Source organism: Girardinichthys multiradiatus, chromosome 14 (genome assembly GCF_021462225.1).
Source record: "Girardinichthys multiradiatus isolate DD_20200921_A chromosome 14, DD_fGirMul_XY1, whole genome shotgun sequence".
NCBI lineage: Eukaryota > Metazoa > Chordata > Actinopteri > Cyprinodontiformes > Goodeidae > Girardinichthys > Girardinichthys multiradiatus.
This window is the reverse complement of record NC_061807.1, coordinates 43,470,620-43,491,840: the sequence shown is the minus strand read 5'-3', so window position 1 is coordinate 43,491,840 and position 21,221 is coordinate 43,470,620. Positions and strand designations below refer to the sequence as shown.

At 40.9% G+C, this 21,221-nt stretch overlaps 1 protein-coding gene across 4 annotated transcripts in view; it reads right to left on the bottom strand.

The window, feature by feature from the left end:
- lrch4 (leucine-rich repeats and calponin homology (CH) domain containing 4) overlaps window positions 1-15,437 on the bottom strand; it is a 77,173-nt gene extending 61,736 nt beyond the window's left edge. For 2 of the 4 annotated variants that reach the window (XM_047385154.1, XM_047385153.1), the window contains exon 1: window positions 15,039-15,437. In XM_047385154.1, the coding sequence (XP_047241110.1) occupies window positions 15,039-15,210 (172 nt within the window). In that variant the 5' untranslated portion in view covers window positions 15,211-15,437. The remainder of the gene's footprint in view (window positions 1-15,038) is intronic. The other 2 variants (XM_047385152.1, XM_047385155.1) reach the window with 2 other exon arrangements.
- Window positions 15,438-21,221: the final 5,784 nt, after the last annotated feature.

Genomic DNA, 21,221 nt, shown 5'->3' with positions numbered 1-21,221 from the left:
TGCCACCGTGGAGCTTTTTAACCACCTCGGTGACTTCAGCCTGGGTGATGAAAGAGTCCAACCCCGAGTCCCCAGCCTCTGCTTCCACCGGGGAATGCGTGACGGCAGGATTGAGGAGATCTTCGAAGCACTCCTTCCACCGCTCCATAATGTCCCCAGTCGACGTCAGCAGCTCCCCATGCCCACTGTAAACAGTGTTGGCAAAGTACTGCTTCCCCCTCCTGAGGCGCCGGACGGTTTGCCAGAATAACTTTAAGGCCAAACGGTAGTCCTTCTCCATGAACTCCTCCCAGGCCCAGGTTTTTGCCTCTGCCACAGCTTAGGCCGCAGCACGCTTGGCCTCGCTGTACCAGTCAGCCGCCTCAGGAGTCTCACAAGCCAACCACAGCTGATAGGACTCCTTCTTCAGCTTGACAACATCCCTTACTGCCGTTGTCCACCACCGGGTTCAGGGATTGCCGCGACAGGCACCACAGACCGTACGGCCACAGCTACAGGCAACAGCATCGACAATGGATGCAGGGAACATGGTCCACTCGGACTCTATGTCTCCAACCTCACCCAGAATCTGGTCAAAGCTCTCCCAGAGGTGGGAGTTCAATACATCCCTGGCCGAGGGTTACGCCAGACGTTCCCAGCAAATGCGCATGGGCATGCCAAGTCTGTCATGCTTTCTCCTCTTCCAGCAGATCCAACTCTCCACCAGGTGGTGATCAGTGGACAGCTCAGCCCCTCTTCACGCGAGTATCCAAAACATGCGGCCGAAGGTCTGAAGACAGGACAACAAAGTCGATCATCAACCTCCTGCCTAGGGTGTCCTGGTGCCAAGTCCACTGATGAACCCTTATGCTTGAATATGGTGTTCATTATGGACAATCCGTGACTAGCACAGAAGTCCAATAATGAAACACCACTCGGATACAGATCAGGGAGGCCACTCATCCCGATCACGCCTCTTCAGGTGTCACTGTCATTTCCCACGTGGGCATTGAAGTCCCCCAGCAGAATAATAGAGTCGCTGTGAGGGGCACTATGCAGCACCCCCGACAGGGACGCCAAGAAGGCCGGGTACTCTGCACTGCCACTAGGCTAGTAGGCCGAAACGACAGTAAGAGATCTGTCCCCAACCCAAAGGTGCAGGGATGCGACCCTCTGGGGTAAACTCCAACACGAGACGGCTGAGTTGGGGGGCAACAAGCAAACCCACCCCAGCTCGCCGCCTCTCCTCACGGGCCACTCCAGAGTAGAAGAGAGTCCAACCTCTCTCAAGAAGATGGGTTCCAGAGCCCACGTTGTGCATGGAGGTGAGCCCGACTATTTCTAGTCAATATCTCTCTACCTCCCACACAAGCTCAGGCTCCTTCTCCCCAGCGAGGCAACATTCCATGTCCATAGAGCCAGCCTAAGCATCCAGAGATCGGGCCGTTGAGATCTTCACTTTTGTCCGCTGCATGATCCTCTTTGCACCAGTCCCTCATGGTTCCCCCTGCAGGTGGTGGGCCAACTGGGGAATGGCCTCGCGTGTCTTGTTCGGGCTTTGCCCAGCCAGGTCCCACACGGAGCAACCTGGCAAACAGGCGCTCTCCGAAGAGTCCCAACCCCAGGCCTGGCTCCAGGGTGGGACCCCAGCTCCGCAGTACCAGGCGAGGTCATGTGTCTCAATTGTGTGGTCCTCATGAAGGTGTCTTGATTTTTTTTATTGTATTTTTTTTTTTTTTTCATCATCATCTTTTTAATTATTCATTTTTTATTCTCTTTAATTATTCAATTACCTTTATGCCACTGCAGTGTACTTTCCCTATTATTTTTCTTTTTCTTATTTTCATGTACGGCACTTTGAATGCTAATTGCTACTGAAATGTGCTATATAAATAAATTTACCTTGCCTTACCCCATTGCCTTACCTTAATGGTAAAACTGCATTACAGTTAAATGAAACAAATCTATCCATCCAACATCATGTTCTTATACAAGAGTGGTAGAGGTTACATGTCAGGTAACGCTGTCCAGCTCTTCAAGGGGAATTATTTTTCTTTTTTTTTTATTAACTAGGACAGCGCATATCTACAACACTACACCCGTAGCATGCCACAATTAGCCAAAGGCCAATATTCATCTGTAGTCCTGTTGCCCAGTTAAACAGTAGCACCCTAGATGAAATATAACAAATTATAAACAATGAATTATATTCCCCCACAAGTAGCTACTCAGTGTGGCTTGACTCCGCTCTTCTCGGTTATTAGGGTTTTCCTTTTCGGACACTGGGGCCACCTTGCTATGACAACTACAGCCACATTGAGCTAGTACTTAATTGTAATGGAAAATAACGTATAATAATGTATCCAGGATCTTCCTCTGTCAGCCATGATCCACATCTGTAGGATCATGACTGATCAAGGTCATGACTGCTGAAGGTTGTGGATTAAATCTGGCAAGGAACATCATCTACACAAGCTAAAGATGATACCCAGATGTTCCCAAACCATACACCCTCTTTAAGATGCTGTCTCTGAACACACAGTGAGGACTGGTAACAAAGATCAGTCAAGTACACACCAAACTGCAAAGAGTTCACCTTTTTAGCAGAGACTGCAGACCAGGCTCTTGCATTGGTAATACAGGGACCAGATTACCCAGGTAACCCACAGAAATGACCCTGGCGCCCTGCATAGTCCTGCAGCACCACTACATAATAATCATCCACAAAATGATTAAACAATAAACAATCAAACATCCATGACCCCCTTAGCAAACCCCAAGAGAAAAGATCTGTTCCACTGTTCTTCTGAGCCGAAGTCAAACTGCTTCTCCAAAACTAAATGACCCTGAACCTCCCCTGTAAGTACCAGTTAAAGGTGGTTCTGTAGTGCCAAAAAGAAAAGATATAGCACAGATTCAGATACAAACATTATTTAAAGGAAAAAAAAGTCAAGCAACGAAATACGGCAGTGGACAAGAAACCTGTCCCTTAAAACAACATAATCAGGTGTTTAAAAGGCTTCAATTGTAGGGGTAATAATGTTATTCATGAGCAAAGCTATTTTCTTCCTCCAAAACAAGAAATAATCCTAATTTGCAAAAAAGATTATATTGATACAGACTTTGTTAATGACTCAGTTTCTAGTGATTCTTAACTCTTGACTTACATCGATAGCTTGTAAAATAACACCAGCTACACAAAAAGCATTTCAATAAATCTGGACAGCCCACTGACTGCCCTCTAACTCACTGCTGACAATAAACATCCATATGTCTTGAACGTAGCTGTTGTTATTCACCTCCATATTGTGCAGCTGTGTGACAGTGACCATGGCAAACTATGAGGTGTTCTCAGTCTTAACACAATCTATAAGGCCTGTCCTCCGGCCTCGTAATCTCTTTCTCAGGTTACCACCCATGGGACCCAGAAGGGATCCCCCTCCACACCAGCTGCTCAGGTCTGAGAGAGATAAGGCAGCAGGACGTTTCTGACAGACAAGCACACAAGACAAACATGTTCAACAGCCAAGAATCTTCAGAAACAAAACAAACTACTTCTTAACCCTTTTTAATACAGTAATGCATGTTTCAATGAGTTTACTCCAACTCATGTAACAGATCGATGTAGAATTCCGTCTTCTTTGACATTTAAAGGAGATATCCATAAAATAGTCATCCTAACAGCAGAAACAAACTGGAACATGGTGGCCTGTAGAAGATATGGTCCAGAACGGCAAAGCTGTAAGGACGCAAAGAAGAAGGCAGGCAAAGCAGAAGTGAACAGCACACAAAGAGACAACCCACATCCGCAGTACAGAGGAAATTAGACTCGTGAGGCGGAACACACACACACATTGCACCAACATCCGTGCACACAGGCAGTTACACACGACACTAAACAGATGTAAACAGCTGACACAAGTCCACGTCCATATGTTGCTTTGGTCCGCAGATGAGCACACACCCTTCCATTACCCTACTGTACTGGGTAGGCTAAGTTGGTCGTTTCTGGCAGCAAAACCAATGTTTTCAGCAAAGGCTAAACCCGGGGCATCTGTTTAAGAAGTCTAGGTATAAACAACCCATACAGCAGATGTGTGAAGCTGTAGGCAGAGGCCTCTATAATCCTACTTTAGCAGTGACTTCTCTACAGCATGCCAGGAAAGAGAGAAACAAGCAATTATATAAAATATAAAGACCAAAGTTGTAGCTGCTGATCACTGATCTGGGGTTTAAAGGTCATTTCTGAACTATTTGGAGTTGATCAACCTACAGTGAGAATGGACTATTCTCAAATAGTTAATATTTTAGGCAGAAGCCAATCCACCCAGGAGCTGACTATTAGCAGAGTTACTCTGAGGTCACACCGTGTGATGTAAACAGAAATGACAAAACCAGGAACCAAGAGCTCCATCCTGGATTCTACAGGCCTTAGTTAACATGTCAAATGTTAAAGTTCATACTAGTACAGTTAGAAAAAAAGAACTGGTGTGGCTTACATGGAGGGTCGGCCAGAGTGTACTTTGTCATTTGGTACTGTTGCAGTTTATGTATGTTTTTCTTGTACCCACATTCCATGTATGAAATGTAGCCTGTTGTGTCTTCCTACCAAACTTTTGCATGTTTCATACCTGCTTTGAAAACTAATCATTTACAGTAATTTTCCATGATGCACAGCCTACAGTAAGGAAACGTGGCTTTTTGCTACATCTGTAGATTGTATAAAATTATATAGAATAATTCAATGAAACAAAAGAGGCAATTAAAGAAAAAATGGATTTTCAACCATTTTTCTTATTTATCTTTATACAGAGTAGGTCATCCTTTGCGACGTGGTGTCTGTGTGTGTGTGTAAGCACGTACACCTGTTGACAATGGAGAAAATGAAGACAGCTTAAGGACACCACAGACTGACAGCTAAGGACGGGGGACGAGACAAGGAAACCCTCCTGGCTGTGTAAAACCCTAGAAATTATAGAGATTGTACCATGTCATTATTACCATGTCTAATAATATACAACAACACCACCTAAATCACAACAACACCACCTAAATCATTATTTATCATTTTCTATAGTATCTCTAATCCACATTTATGTTTTTCTTCACCATGTCCTGTCCTGGCAGTTTATGCAAACAGTATTGTTTGTCTAGTTACCTTGCAGAGTGAGGGCAGATTTGCTCCCCAAAATGGTGAGAACTGAATATTTCCCTGTTTCTATGACTGAATTAAAGACATAGATGGCATGTGGTTCAGGCCAAAAAAAAGGGAACTGAACTGCAGAGCAGCGGTCTTAGTGAGTCCCAGGCTGAGCCAACACTATATGGCGAGCAGGTGAGTGACCAGATGGATAGCCAAGTTTAACAGGAAGACAATTACTTCACGTTATTGCTGCTAAAGGTGGTTAAACACGAGTCAGGAGCCAGACTCAGCCGTTTTACTGTAGGAAGTACAGGGGTTGTACAATGAAACTGAAACACCTGTCATTTTAGTGTGGGAGGTTTCATGTCTAAATTGGACCAGCCTGGTAGCCAGTCTTCATTGATTGCACATTGCACCAGTAAGAGCAGAGTGTGAAGGTTCAATTAGCAGGGGAAGAGCACAGTTTTGCTCAAAATCTTGAAATGCACACAACATTATGGGTGACATACCAGAGTTCAAAAGAGGACAAATTGTTGGTGCACGTCTTGCTGGCGCATCTGTGACCAAGACAGCAAGTCTTTGTGATGTATCAAGAGCCACGGTATCCAGGGTAATGTCAGCATACCACCAAGAAGGACGAACCACATCCAACAGGATTAACTGTGGACGCAAGAGGAAGCTGTCTGAAAGGGATGTTCGGGTGCTAACCCGGATTGTATCCAAAAAACATAAAACCACGGCTGCCCAAATCACGGCAGAATTAAATGTGCACCTCAACTCTCCTGTTTCCATCAGAACTGTCCGTCGGGAGCTCCACAGGGTCAATATACACGGGCGGGCTGCTATAGCCAAACCTTTGGTCACTCATGCCAATGCCAAACGTTGGTTTCAATGGTGCAAGGAGCGCAAATCTTGGGCTGTGGACAATGTGAAACATGTATTGTTCTCTGATGAGTCCACCTTTACTGTTTTCCCCACATCCGGGAGAGTTACGGTGTGGAGAAGCCCTAAAGAAGCGTACCACCCAGACTGTTGTATGCCCAGAGTGAAGCATGGGGGTGGATCAGTGATGGTTTGGGCTGCTATATCATGGCATTCCCTTGTCCCAATACTTGTGCTAGATGGCACTGCCAAGGACTACCGAACCATTCTTGAGGACCATGTGCATCCAATGGTTCAAACATTGTATCCTGAAGGCAGTGCCGTGTATCAGGATGACAATGCACCAATACACACAGCAAGACTGGTGAAAGATTGGTTTGATGAACATGAAAGTGAAGTTGAACATCTCCCATGGCCTGCACAGTCACCAGATCTAAATATGATTGAGCCACTTTGGGGTGTTTTGGAGGAGCGAGTCAGGAAACGTTTTCCTCCACCAGTATCACGTAGTGACCTGGCCACTATCCTGCAAGAAGAATGGCTTAAAATCCCTCTGACCACTGTGCAGGACTTGTATATGTTATTCCCAAGACGAATTGACGCTGTATTGGCCGCAAAAGGAGGCCCTACACCATACTAATAAATTATTGTGGTCTAAAACCAGGTGTTTCAGTTACATTGTCCAACCCCTGTAATTGGAGGGCGCCATCCATCCCTTTACTGATCATCTGACTTCATTCTTTGGCATATTAGTTATCTAAACCTGATAAAAGCCTTTATTAGAAAAAGAAAAACATATAGACTTTGGAATAATCAAAGTCTAATAAACACAATATAAAAACACAGTTATAAAAAGAGCACATGGCCCAGTGTAATAAGACAAAAAACAAACATGGCAGAAAGGTTTTAATTAACTGTGATGAAAAAGCTATTAACACTGTTCGTTCCAAGTTTCACCTTGTTCCTATCACCATAAAGTCGGAAATTACACTATAAAAAATGAGCAGTTAGAACTACAGTACTTTAATGACCTTCCTGTATCACAGTCATCCCATCTTTGCTAAAATAAAGATTTTTACTCGATATAGTGTGAAAAATAATGATCTTGAGTTAATTTCCGTACAATTACAAAAGGTTTAACTGGTTATAAGGCGATAAAGCACAAACGCATATTATTTTAACAAATCTGTTGTATTACCCATTTTCCTTGTCTCTTGAAACTGGCAGTGAGGTTTCTGAAGTGGAACAGTTGTTGCCGCATATATGAGTTGAGTTGACTGTCTCGTTGCTGCTACCAAACTACCAGAATCATTGGTAGTTTAAGGAGACTGGTTCTACAGCCAGGCATAAACCCTTTTCTGAAGAAACTGAAGAAACTACCCTAGGCTGAAGTCCAGTGATTAAATGATGTGTTAATCTGTGTTAATTCTATTTACATAATGTGTTTTACTGTCAAGAAGTTTTGTGTTTCAGTGTGTTTTTGCTTTAAATCTACCAGCCAACCGGTGGTCTGTCATTCCTATACAATACTCTTGAGATGTGAAGCCAGGTAGACCTTACATTAGTCAGCCACTGTGGATCAATAACTAAACTTCTTCTTGGCTTGAAGGCTGACCTCAATTCTTCCAGTCATCCCAGTAATTTAAAAACCACACAAAGAAGTTGTCCAATGCCCTCTCAAAGTGTTTGTAAAAAGGGGCTAAAAGTCTAAGGCCTGGCTGGAAAATATCTTGTAGAATGACCAAGACAGGAGAATCGCTGCCAGGCTCAGGTCATTCTGTGTGAACTTTGAAATCTATTCTCAGTTTATCATCAGGTAGAGATGCATGGAGAACCAGTGACCACAGTTTGATTTCTGAGCTCAAACCCATTCATGAAAGAGAGCACAGGAGATGATGTTAAGATTATCTGGTACTGGATAATCTGACTTTGATAAACCGACTTTGTGCTGCTTATTTTGTTAAATATGAATTCTTTTTTTAACAGACACCAAGATCAGGCTTTATTAAGATGGATGTCATACTTAAAATTCACATTAAGACTGCCTTCTGTAAGATAGGTTTAAATGTTGACTTTTCCTCCTCATGTTTTAACAGCGTGGTTCTTGTCAGTGCATGTTGTTAGAAGCAAACGATGATTAAGCTAATTGGTTGGAATAGGCATGAAGTGGTTAGAAATACACTATGTTTTTTAATATTCAACTTAGATTCAAAGATATATATTGTAACCAAATTTGGTGTGCATTAAGGCTTTAATTACACACCCCTTGGATCACCCCCTCACTTCCACATATTCAGTAATAAAAGCATTTGCCCCCCAGGGTGAGCTGAGAACATTCATCAAACAGCAGTCGGCCACAACACAAATGCCCCTGGGTCCACAAGGTGCTCACATCGTACAATAGCAGAGCTTTCTTTCCCTCCGCTCTGGGCTACCAGGAAACACGAAGGAGGAGGCGAGCCAAGACTCCATTTTGTGTGTGTGTGTGTGAACCTTTGACCTCTGTGAGGAAAGCTGCTCCTTTTGGGGATGGGGGATGATGTCTCCTAAACCTCTGCAAGCCTGGTCTTACCTCAGTCAAACAACAAAAATCTCCTTTTTCTGTAAGACACCAGTGACTTGAAGCTGTATGTCTTAGCAGACTTAATGTGTTTAAACAAGTCCTTCATACAATTTACAATAAAACAACAGAAAAAATCCTGTCTGCTCATGTCCAAACAACTCAAAGTTCTGGATATCTGGAGAATGGATGTTGTCCATTGCCATCGGTCTGTTGGGAACCGTTGATAAAGGCTAATCTTGCCAACAGTTTTAAACAAATATAGTACAAATAATGATTATTACTTAAACTGACAGTTGTAGCAGCTTCAGTTGGAACAGAGGAGTCACCCAATGAGACTGTAACTGAACATTTTCTCTTACACCTTAATGATCTTAGCCTTTCTCTTAGCTTGGAGAAGCTGGCAGGATATCATTAGAAAAAGCACAAATTGACTGTTGCTTATGTGAAACAAGTAAAATGTAATCCCAGAGCACTAGAGGCCAAATACTTCTATTTGGACCCTTAACGCTACTAATTTCTGAGTAGAATCTGAATTATTCCACTCAGGCTCTACATGAAGATTACGTTAGATCTAACCTGACAGGAGCTTACCCAACAGCCACTGAGACAGTTTGGTGAATCATCTCAGACTGTCAGCACTCTCACAGACACGGTGAGGAGCAGATGGTGCCGAGGAAGGGCCCTCAGCTGATATAGTCTCTGTGAGAGCAGACATAACTACCAGGTATCTCAGAAAAACCCAGAGCACCTCATTACTCACACACTTTACCGTGACCACAAAAACAGCCAGAGTGCTGCAAAAACTTGAAATCAAGAATGGATGTCTACAATTGTCCTATCTGAAGAGTAAGACCCTTGAAATTAGAGCTAAAGGAAGAACAAATGAGTAACAGGAGCCAGCATTAATAGCAGTTATGTCTGTGGCCATTTGGTTGAACTGGAAACTGAACTCTTCCTGATTTATAGTAAGCCAAAATGTCACCAAACAAAACTTTTCTAAAAGTTCTGCCATTACAGCAAAAAATATCATCTTAAATGTTCCTCTTTGCTGACCTCCGACCACAAAAACTTCCTGCTCATGGAGATCCTACTTTCTAAATGTCCACAGGATTGATCGTTGTAATTATAAATCCCTTACCCAACTACTTACTCAACAAAGAAATATAACTGCACTGTTTAAAGCGAGAATCGTTTAGAAGACCACCTGGTGGAGCCTCAGACAGCTAAAAGGTTTTGCATAGTAGGGATGTAATGAACAACACTTTTGTAGTCCCGGGTACCACCCCCAGTCATTTAAGAATAGTGGTACAAATACATCCATCTGTCCGTTCTTTGGTCTATGAAATTTTTTATATTCGCTTGTCCTTGCAGCGCTGCAGGAGACTGGTTCCCATCTCCAGCGGTCATTGGACGAGGGGCAGCATACACCCTGGACCGGTTCCCGTTCCGGTCCATCGCAGGGCAACACAAAGACACACAGCACCCCCCTACCTACCCACACACGCGCGCACACACACACACACACACACCAACCTAAGGAAACTTTTGAGAAACCATTTAACCACACAGATATGTTTTTGAACTCTAGGAGGAAGCCCGAATACCTGGAGAGAACACGCACATGCACAGGGAGAACATTTAAATTACATGCAGAACAATCCCAGGCCGGAATTTGAACCCATGACCAACCGTGTCGCTGTGCCGCCCATTCAATGCTTTATTTAAATCATGGCCATGTATGTCCAGAAAAATGACATTACATCAGTATTACATAATCTGCATTAGCATTAGTATGCAAAACTTCATTCAAGATTTCTGAGCAGACACATAACAGCTACACTCTCCTTCCTCCTGTTTACTATGTTTTAACATGGAGCAGTTTGCTGCACTCCTAGGCTAATGTTAGCATGTTTGTTTTGACAGGGCTCACTGATTATTTAGCTTGCAGCATGCTTCCGTGCTATTCGAGGTAACTATGTGGGTAGAAAAACATACAGAAAAGGTTTTAACCCTGTTTCATAAATTTAGCATTTTACTTTCCCCATCTTAAAATGTAACGACTAGCATTTCAGCCACTCTCCCGGGAGACGGGGAATAGCTTACCCTTTACGATGTGAGCACAGCAAAGCATGACACAATGCTCGGACAGACGAGGGCTAAAGCAGCCAATAGTTTTTCTTTTACAATCCACATCACTGTTAAGGGAGGAAACACTTCAGAATGTTAAGGGAACCCAGATTCATTAGATTTACTTAAGACACACACAGTCAATATTACCAGTTTGCAATCCAGGTACTAAACAAGCTGAAATAGGCTTAATGGGGATGCAGCAGATAACAAAATAACCTGTAGAGCAACAACAGGGATCAGAGCTGAGTTTCATCAGTTTCATCAAACTCCAATACTGATTATTGGTGGTGGCGGTATAGCAAAAATTTCACATCACAATTATTTTGTTACAGTAAAAATCAGTATCACAGTTTTATCATGAAGAAAAAATATATCGCAGCACTTAGGCCAAAATGCATCTCTAAACATGTTTTATTCAGTTTTCATAATTTTGGTACCTTATATCAAGGACAGCTGAAACGTAATAAATAGAATAATATACTTAAGACTTGAAGAACAATCCATATCAAAAGGGATTTACCTAACTCCAAAGTATTTTAATCTAAAAATAAGCACCAACATCCCTCCGATCAAGTGCACACTTACTACATAATAAAGATCTAACAGTTTCAACATTTTGTTGTTCATCACTCCCTCACCAACATATTCAGAATTTCTTCTGTATTGCATTGTATCTGTCAGGAATAAATTACCAGAACACACAATGCACCCAAATATGTTATTTAAAGTTCAGAATGCTTTATACATCGTTAACGCTCTTATTGTGAAGGTTTGCTGCACAGACACTTCAAAGTAGAATAAAGCAATAATAAGTTAAACTGACAGACCAGGTAATTCTGAAGGCTCAAACATCCCGCTAAATGTTTGCTAACGTAGCATTAGCCATTAACAGCTAACAGCTGCTGGAAGGGAGGACTACTTCTGTAGTTTCATTCTGCATATATGATGCTAATAAAAAAAAATATACATCAAAATCCTTTGTTGTGCAGCTCCAAAGTCCAAAACACAGCTACACTGAAGAGTGTATGCTCTTTGGACAATCAAAAATGCAAAGTTTTTCATAGTGCATTAACTGGATATGGTTTCAATGTTAATTTAATTTTAAAACTTCAATACTAGATTAAATATTAATGCCATATTTCACCAACGTAATCATTTGGACCAGTAACTATCATTTCCTGGACCATAAAAGTTAACTCAGGAAGCTAAAGGAAAAGGAACAAAACAAAACTGATGTGTCTTAGCGTTAGCATTGAATTGTGATGCATAGAATTCAAAGAATTCATCGGAGCAAATGTTATTAATCAATTATTGAAATAATTGTCAACTAATTTAGTGATCAAATAATCGTTGCCTGGAGTATACAGACTGTAAAACATGCAGTTTGCTGAAAGAACTACCCACTCAGAGCAGTAATTAAACCAAAACCGTACAAACAATATCTACATTTTGCATATAAAATGAAAAACCTTTGATGTCTGTAAATCTGCTTTATTCAGAAATACTCAAGTGGCATAGTTTTAGCTTCACCTAATTCAAATTCTGTAAAAATTATCTTATTAGGCACTTCTTGCTTTCCAATTATTAATCGATTAATCAAAAAATGTCAGTAGATTAATCAATTGGCAAAATAATCATTTGTTGCAGCTCTACGCATCCTATTCTAATCCTTTACAATCTATTATCGCCCACCCCAGTAAATTATTTAGAAAACCTCACAACAGTACCTGGGATCGGACTGAATTACCCAGAACTGAAAGGTCAAGTTCTAGGGACTCTATGAGGGCCTTTTACAACCACACAGACCAACCCACAGTTATGGGTTGTGGGAAATGCAGAGGTCATAGATATAGTAATACACAATTTCTCTGGTATTAGTCATGCAGATAGGAAGACTGAACTGACGTAAATTAGCAGCCAGTTAACGGACTGTGCATGTGAAAGATCTACACGGCGTTTCCTCTTTAAAGCTAAACTCAAACCTCTGGTGTCACTGACTCTCCATTCCTCTGCTCTTTATCCAACTTTAACAAATATTTATCCAAGCAGCTTTTAGGCCAGTGTTGTTATGACAGGGTTTCTATTCAACATTTAACCAGTCACTGAAAACTAATGTAGCAATACGGCTGTACCACAGACAGTTTCCTTCAAGCTAACAAAGGTCCTGCTATGAAGTAGCAAGGCAGAGCGAAAGCAGGTAAATTAAGACTAGTTATATGCACTAATAAAACTTTATTCCAACAGGATTTAAACAAATTAAAGATTTAAGTCACCTCAGCTGCTTCAAATGAGCTTGCGTGAATTAAGATACAATAATTATCAGGGAGCTAACATGCTAATTACCTTGACCATAATATTTCTGGCAACTTTGAAGTAACCTGATATCTAGATTTTGAAATCTTGTTGCACCTCAACACAAACAGCTAAACCTTTTGTATGCTTTTTTTAAACAGGTGGAGTTCAGACTGCGAGGTACGCTGCACACTGATATCTCCTAGATTCAGCAGAATGAATGTGCCCTCCTAGCAGGTGTCTGCTTGTATTTGTGTGCTCTCAAGGCCTCCATGTCCTACTGGACATGGCACAGGCCTGTTGTTGGCAGATGAGCATAATTATTAAAATACAGAAAGTAGCAGTAGAGCATAGGAATTGTCATAAATTGCTATGCTGCCATGTTGCCTTGGGGAACCAAGGAGACGCAATCCAAGATGGCTCCTAAGTCCCCAAAGTTCTTTAAAGCTACCAGGCAGACCTTTCTGTAAAACCAACCAAACCTACGAAGATATAGTTTCTGACTGATAGAACAACAGGTCATTATCAGTTTTCTCTGTGTTTTATGATTTATTTTCAAATTATTTTAAAATCAAGATTAAATTTACAGTCCCCAAGACAAGCTTCCACAAACACATGCCTGAGATGATGTAACAGAAGGCAGAAGGACACTGATCAAAGTTCTTTTAAGCACATCTAGTTAGTCTGGTCGATGCATTCCATTCAGGTGATTTTCAACTCCCAAAAATATTCCTGAGATCTGTTGCTGTAAATAATAAGCAGGCAGACAAATTACTACCAGTTAGCCTCACCATATATATTTAAAGGTTAAATAGGAAGAATATCATATTGATTCAATTTACTCAAGGCAATCAAAAGGAATGACTTTAATAACAGTTGCCATTGTGAGCATGATTAACATCAAAGTCACTGTTTACCCCAGTTTTGTCATCCACAACATCCCACATCATGGCTTATAGTGGAACTCTGGTTCAAACACATCAAAATTTGAATCATTCAGAATCTGTGAAATTTTATCAAATTTTTCAGTCTATCATATAGTTTCCTAAAGCCAGTTTATTAGCCCCAGTCTCAAGCCTCTGGTGATGTCATTGACCTAAATATAAATAAAACAGAATTGGCAGGGTTTGCTTCAGTTTCTCCTTTTAAAAACGTTGTATTATATACAATCCAGAATTGGAAATCTATACTTGTGCTGTGTTTTTAACTGTCAGTATACTCTTGTTATTAAAAATATTCAACACTAAATGTATTTCATTTTTCACTCTCTACTGTTGTCCAGAGGCCACTGCAGTGTCATCTTTCAAATAGGTCAGATAAAAGACAGAAGCAGAGCAAACCTAAGGCTGTCATGTTACCAACCAAACTAGAGAAACACTGATCATTGTTCTGGTCGAAAAGAACAAAAAAAAAAAAACAGACAGGCTACGGTTGAGAACTAAAACGGATGCTGAAAAGAATAAATCGGAGGCGATCATGAAGGTCTCCTACCAACTCTGTGGGGTTTTGTACTTGCATTCAGGAGGAAGAGGAACTCGTCTGTTCCTTCTTCATAATATTTGCTTTGAGGTTACCTTCAAAGAACACGACAATCTCCTTAAAAGCTAACTATACGTGTTTCTAACCAGCTAAGTATGTGTTAATAAAGTCTTCCAGCCACAAACCTTCATTATTAAACTTTTAAACGGGTGGAAAGTGCCTGCTAACGGCGACGCCAGACACGCAGCGCCGTTTGCTCGGTGCTACAGTGATTACATTAATAATGAAAAAGCTGCAGTGAAAAGAAGGATACTTGAGTTGAAATACATTCAGTGATAACATTTGTGTTTTAACAACTAAGCAGCGATGATAACCCCGACAGAAACTGAAACAGCGGAGTTTAAAAGAGTATTGTGCAACACAGAGGGTTGAGGGAGGATGTTCCTTCCCCGTTAGAAGAAAGAAGCAGGTGGCGATAAAACAAAAGACGCTTCTCATTATAACAGCTAGATGGCATTTTTTCTAAGTTCTAGATAAAAACTAATTAGAAAGAGATAGGAGCCAACCGACCTGCGTGTGTTATGTCAGACAGGTCGTAGTTCCTGGCGCTGCGAGGAAACTCCTTCAGCTTTCGGTTGGACAGGTTGAGAGCCCCACTCGCTGCAGCCTCCTCCAGAGCCTTCTCCACGCTCCGGCTGGCCGCTACTGTGGCCGGCAGCTGGGCTCCATCCCCAGCAGCCATCAAACGGACGGGTCTGCCTCCTCTTTTACTTTGTTTGCCGCGGCCGCCCCACTGTCATACCCCGAAGGCTCGAGGAAAATCCACACCGAGTCACTCCTGTTTCAAACTTATGTAAAAGTGAGAAACTAAAACTGAGTGTCGACGTCAGTTGTGTTCGTTTGGTTCACACAACGGGAGCTGCCGAGTCCACCAGCGAGCTAGGAAGGCACGAGCTGTCAATCTTTCAGGAAGTCGCATCAAGCTACAAACATTGGACAACAACATTGTTCCGGGAATTCCTTTTCCTTCAAAATAAAAGTCTTTAAATGGAAAATCACAAGGACTAATCGTGTTCATCATCTGTGAACAAAGTCTGTTATTTCACTGAACATGACTCGTTAAACAAAGAGTCAATGAAAGCAAACATCTTCTGTGGACCTATTAAGAATTTGAAGGGTGTACGATTATTGTCTGAAAAAGAACATGCTGATTCATCACCTTTTGATCTGATGTCTCACCCGAGTTAGGCGGGTTTCAAGTCAGAAAGCCAGTCAGAGTAACCTTTTTGTTTTGGTGCTAATACAGAACATTAAACACTAAAAAAACATGTTCACAGATAGATGATACAAATGACTGTGCGATACAGGTTTAATGAGAAAGACAGTCAGAGATGATAATGAAGCTGGCCGCTTTATTATTTGAGAAATCCAAGATGGCCATCCTGGATTTCTCAGTTTTCAACAATTAAGATTAAGTTTAATTAACAAGATGTGTGATTTTTTTTTTGTCAACATCAGATAGCTTATTGTAGCTTGTTGGATGGAATACTTGGTGTAAACATATGATACTCTTTGGTTTTAGAGAATTCTCTTGAAATTAAGTACAGCCATACAGAAAAGTAGCTGCATCCTGTCGTTTCTTGGGTCTTACCATAAAAATGTCCTGGTCTTTAGCAGGTTATATCATTATTTAAATCTAACAGAAGTGAAGCAAAAGTAAGGACACCTAGCTCCTTCTATAGGATTTGGGCCAAGTAGCAGAACCACCTGATTAACTGATCATCAGCATGTGTGCCCTCCTCTATAACAGCATCCACATGAGTTTTGACAGGTTGCTATTCTGGAGATTACAGGTGAGTTTTAACACAATGCCAGGAAAGAAATATTTGAGCAATGGCTTCAGAGGAGGGAGGATCTGTTGCTGCCCATCTGTCTAGGAAGAATTGTAAGGACGTTTCAACACAGCCTAAAGCTCTTTATTTTACAGGGTGAAATAGAATTCACAAGTAGAACAACATTTTAACACAACTGCAAATGTTCTCAGGGATGCATGTCCCAGTAAATTAACCATAGGGTTACACCACTCGATGCTTAAAGAAATCACAGAAAGCTCCTTCTTAGGCACTGTTGGGACCACAGCCATGGTTACAACATGAAGTCCTGAACGAACCTTTCTGGAACTTTCAAAATAAATTGCATTAACCTGCTTCCTGCACAGCCAGGAAAAGGGTAATGGTGGACTCCCCGTGACGTCACTGTTTTGAATAAAACCCCTGCCTTTCCAATGAGTCGATCTCTTCCACGCCAGTCTCTAGAGGATTGGGACAGGAGAGGCACAGCGCGCCAATGTCTCTTTGCAGGCAAACAGACATAACTCTTCAAACTGGATCCAAGAGTGTCATACGATCAGCCAATCATATGCACTAAGATAAGAAGGAATGAATTGCTGTTTGTGTATCTGGTATTCATTCATGAACGGGGTAATTAAGGTACAAGCGTTGCTTGACTTTCTCTCTGAGGTTTACAGAATCAAACTGTGTTATAGAGAGTTCCCAGCAAGCCGAGTGAAGCAGTTTCCCAAAGGAAGGACAACGGGACGCATCACCGTGGTTACGGCAGTAACTGTGCAGTTTGGTCGGCCGACAGAACGAGCCGTCCTTCACCCACAGCTGCGGAGGTTAGCTAAAACTAACCCTTTGTTCACAGAGCTTTCTTCAAACTTCGTCGTCGCCCGGACAACTTTTCCTCAGCACGGTTCACATATGAGGTTAAGGTTTGGGCAGAGTGATAGAAGTGATTTAGAATGAAATAATCTAAACGTTTTTCATTTTATGAAGTTTGGTTTTGTTTGCGTGAAACTCAACTATCTTAGTGCTAGCAGGCTATCTGCAGCACACGTGCTCAATTTTGTGTTCTGTGTTTGTGTGTTTTAAAGTTAAGACAAACTTTATTTAAAGGCTGATTTTAAACAGAAGATTGATCATAACGCGCTTATGCATTTTAACTCTTTTATTAACGGTATTTTAAAGGTGTGTGTTTGATTCTGGTGCTAAGCTATCAGCTTCTTTTGTTAGCTTTTGTTATCGTTTACACAAAAAGGTTGCTAGTTTTCAATCCAGTAAAAAATTTCCCTAAACATTGTTTCGTAAACTTGATAACTAAGTAAACACCATTAAGCCCCATTTCTCCAGAAGGATTTGGCTATTTTCCAAAATATTTTCTTAAATATTTTACTATTTCCTAAATAATATTTCTTTAAATATTATTTTAATAAATAAATGCAGCTAATTAAACATCGTTGAGAATTGGTCATCCAGAAGGTTAGTTTTATTCAGCAAATTATTATTTAAAACATTATTTTATTAAAATAAAACCAATGGTTGTCTAAACGTTTGCTGATTATTCCCCAAGTTAGTTCCAAGACTAACTTAACTTCACTTCCAGATTCTTCAAGATAATCCTTGGTTCTCAAACATAAACATTGCTTGGTAATGTTGCATCACTCTGTTTGGTCATGGTTTTCAATCATCTTTAATCAACTTGTTTATATTGTACATAGCCCATTAGTCTTCCTTATTCTTTAATTCTGCTTGGTAGTTTAGTTGGATTGTTTTACCATAGTAAAGAGTTTGTTGATTGAAATATGTTTGACTTTGAGTTGACTTATTTTTGTTAATAAATTCTTGTATTTTAAGAAATTGTGTGAATTCATTCCATGTGTGTGCAGAATTTTGCTGTTCAATAATGTCAGAGATTGGCTCACTCTTTTTGATCTTGTCCTAATACCATCGCCTTACTGGGCTGGTATTCACAGGACAACCCTTAACAGACCGAAATATTATTTGATAAAATATTAAAATATTAATATCAAATAATATATTTATTGTCACAACAGCACTATAGGAAAAAAACGTCTTTTCTCTAAAAAGAATCTGATAGCACAGCCAAGGTTTGCAAAGTTGCATCTCAATGAAGCACAGTATCTATGGAACCATGTCCTTTAGACAAATGAGATTGAGGCAGAGAGGTTTAGCCATAATTTAGGGCACCATGTTTAGTGAAGAATACTCAGCATATCAGCAAGAACTACTTTTATCAACAGTCAGGCACGTCAGTGGTGGGTTGATGATTTGGGCTTGTTTTGCAGTCACGACTTAAACACTTAGCAATCATGGAGTTGACCATGAACTCCTCTGTAAATGAAAGTATTCTAGAGTGTAGAGTCATATGAGGCCAGCCTTTATCTGTTTTTAATAAATAATGACAGTGTGGGATCTGTTGTGGGTTTTTATACACTTGAGGTTAGACTAATTTTCTAACCTAGTAGGAAGCTGTAGACTCTAAAGCTGTGAATTGATTTAGGGTGAACATTCCTTTTTCCAATGACTGCATATGTTTCCTCTTCTGAGTGGAAATAAGAAATTAATATTATTTGTCATTATTTTGATCATTACTATTTTGATAGTTCGGAGCGGAAGCCCACTGCCTCAGTGTGATGGGTTTGACTTTGTGTTTGGGAAGGGTGCATCCGGCGCGAGGGTTCGAGGAGGGGTGGGCGTGGCTGCAGTAATGATCTCTTAGTGACATTAACGTAGGCGTGGCTTGTGCCAATTTCACTAAGATAATTCTCCTATAGCATTATTATTTTTTCACTTTAATGCTATAAACAGAGCGAGAAGTAAACCCTGGCGCTGTGTACACAACCCGGCAGCAGTGGGAAGTGTGTGTCCATTGTTTTCAGTTGTGGCTGAAAACACACGTGTGTAAAACGCTGTATTTGTGCAGCGTCAGCAGGACTGCATTGTCCCCCGTGGCTCCCGTGAGGTTTATACCCTTATTCTTATTCCTACATTCATTCAGGAACAGACGACTACACCACCACGCATTCACGCACACACACCCACACACGCAGATGTTTTTTTTTTTTCTGAACATAATGCCTTCTGCAGCTCCTCATTTCAACCATTACAACCGTTTCCATAGCGTTAGGAACCATTGTACGTTAGAAATGACTTGCAATCCTGTTTTTTTACATCCTAAAATTATGGCTAGTATTTACCAGTCTGAAATATATATTACACTAAGTAATCACCATGAGATCTTAGGTCTCCTTAAAAAACAAATGTTGCACACTTAAACCCAGGGTCTCCTGTGGATGTCTTATCACCAGAAAGTCAGTTTCCTTACCATCCAGTAAATGCTTAACTTGAAGTGTAGTGGTTTACAGTACTATTTCTAGCTCAACTTAATCATGAGCATCTTTTAGAATCATGAATGTTCACATTTAACATAACCTGGTCATGGACTGCATATACAAATTTACGGACACATTTATTGCCACAATTGTCAAGTGGGAAAATTCTCCTGTCAAGGGAGAATTGTTTTAAACAGTATTACAGATAGTACATGGTACCCCGAACCACCCCTTTAAAACAAATTTAACTGAAGTTTTTTCTCATTTACTACTTTTTTTAATTAATCAGAGTTTCTAGGAACTTCTAATAAGTAATCAATGATTTCCTGTTTCTCTGGGGACACAGAGGCCCATTTCTTTCAGCCCCCGGACACTAGGCTGGACGAGAAGGCATATTTATCTCGTCACCACACACAGGTAGCAGCATGGTCAGCATGTTAAAAACATCTCCAAAGCTCACTGTTAGAGATCTGCAGCACAGTGTGGTATCTTGGAGTCACCACATCTTCATAACAACAATTAGATACATCTATAGGGAGTGATGCCAGAAAAAGCCTTTGCTGTCCTACGTAAAGGCTGAGTCACATTTTCCAGGGTTATCCCTTGGCCCTTGATTCAGGAAGTGATGAAAATATTTCACTGAGAAATGGGACATTCCTTCAAGAAGCATACCGTAATCATTTCTCACCATTCCTGTTACATAAATATATGTGATTTTATATGCCCATGTGTTAGTACAACAGTGTTTCACCAGGGTAATACATTAAAACACGTTCCACCATATTTAGTGTTTTTTTCTTCACTATTTCTTTAAATGATCACCAATGATATCCAACATAATATATTGGGTCACTTCAAACTAGACATTACAGTATTGTGGCATTAAAAGTATGTGAAATGAGAAAGTATTTATATTTGTCAATTTTGTAACGTAATTTTTTTGTGGTCTGTATGAATGTGCTCACACTAAAGGTTAGCTGGATTTGTATCATTTTTCAGCATAACTATACAACTGACTGTTAGAATTTGTATTATGGCAAGAAAAAAGCAGCTAAGTAAAGAAAAACGAGTGGCCATCATTACTTTAAGAAATGAAGGTCAGTCAGTCCAAACAATTGGGAAAACGTTGAAAGTGTCCCCAAGTGCAGTCGCAAAAACCATCAAGCGCTACAAAGAAACTGGCTCACATGAGGACCGACGCAGGAAAGGAAGACCAAGAGTCACCTCTGCTGCGGACGATAAGTCCATCCGAGTCACCAGCCTCAGAAATCGCAGGTTAACAGCAGCTCAGATTAGAGAACAGGTAAAAGCCACACAGAGTTCTAGCAGCAGACACATCTCTAGAACAACTGTTAAGAGGAGACTGTGTGAATCAGGCCTTCATGGTAAAATAGCTGCTAGGAAACCACTGCTGAGGACAGGCAACAAGCAGAAAGAGACTTGTTTGGGCTAAAGAACACAAGGAATGGACATTAGACCAGTGGAAATCTGTGCTTTGGTCTGATGAGTCCAAGTTTGAGATCTTTGGTCCAAACCACCATGTCTTTGTGCGGCACAGA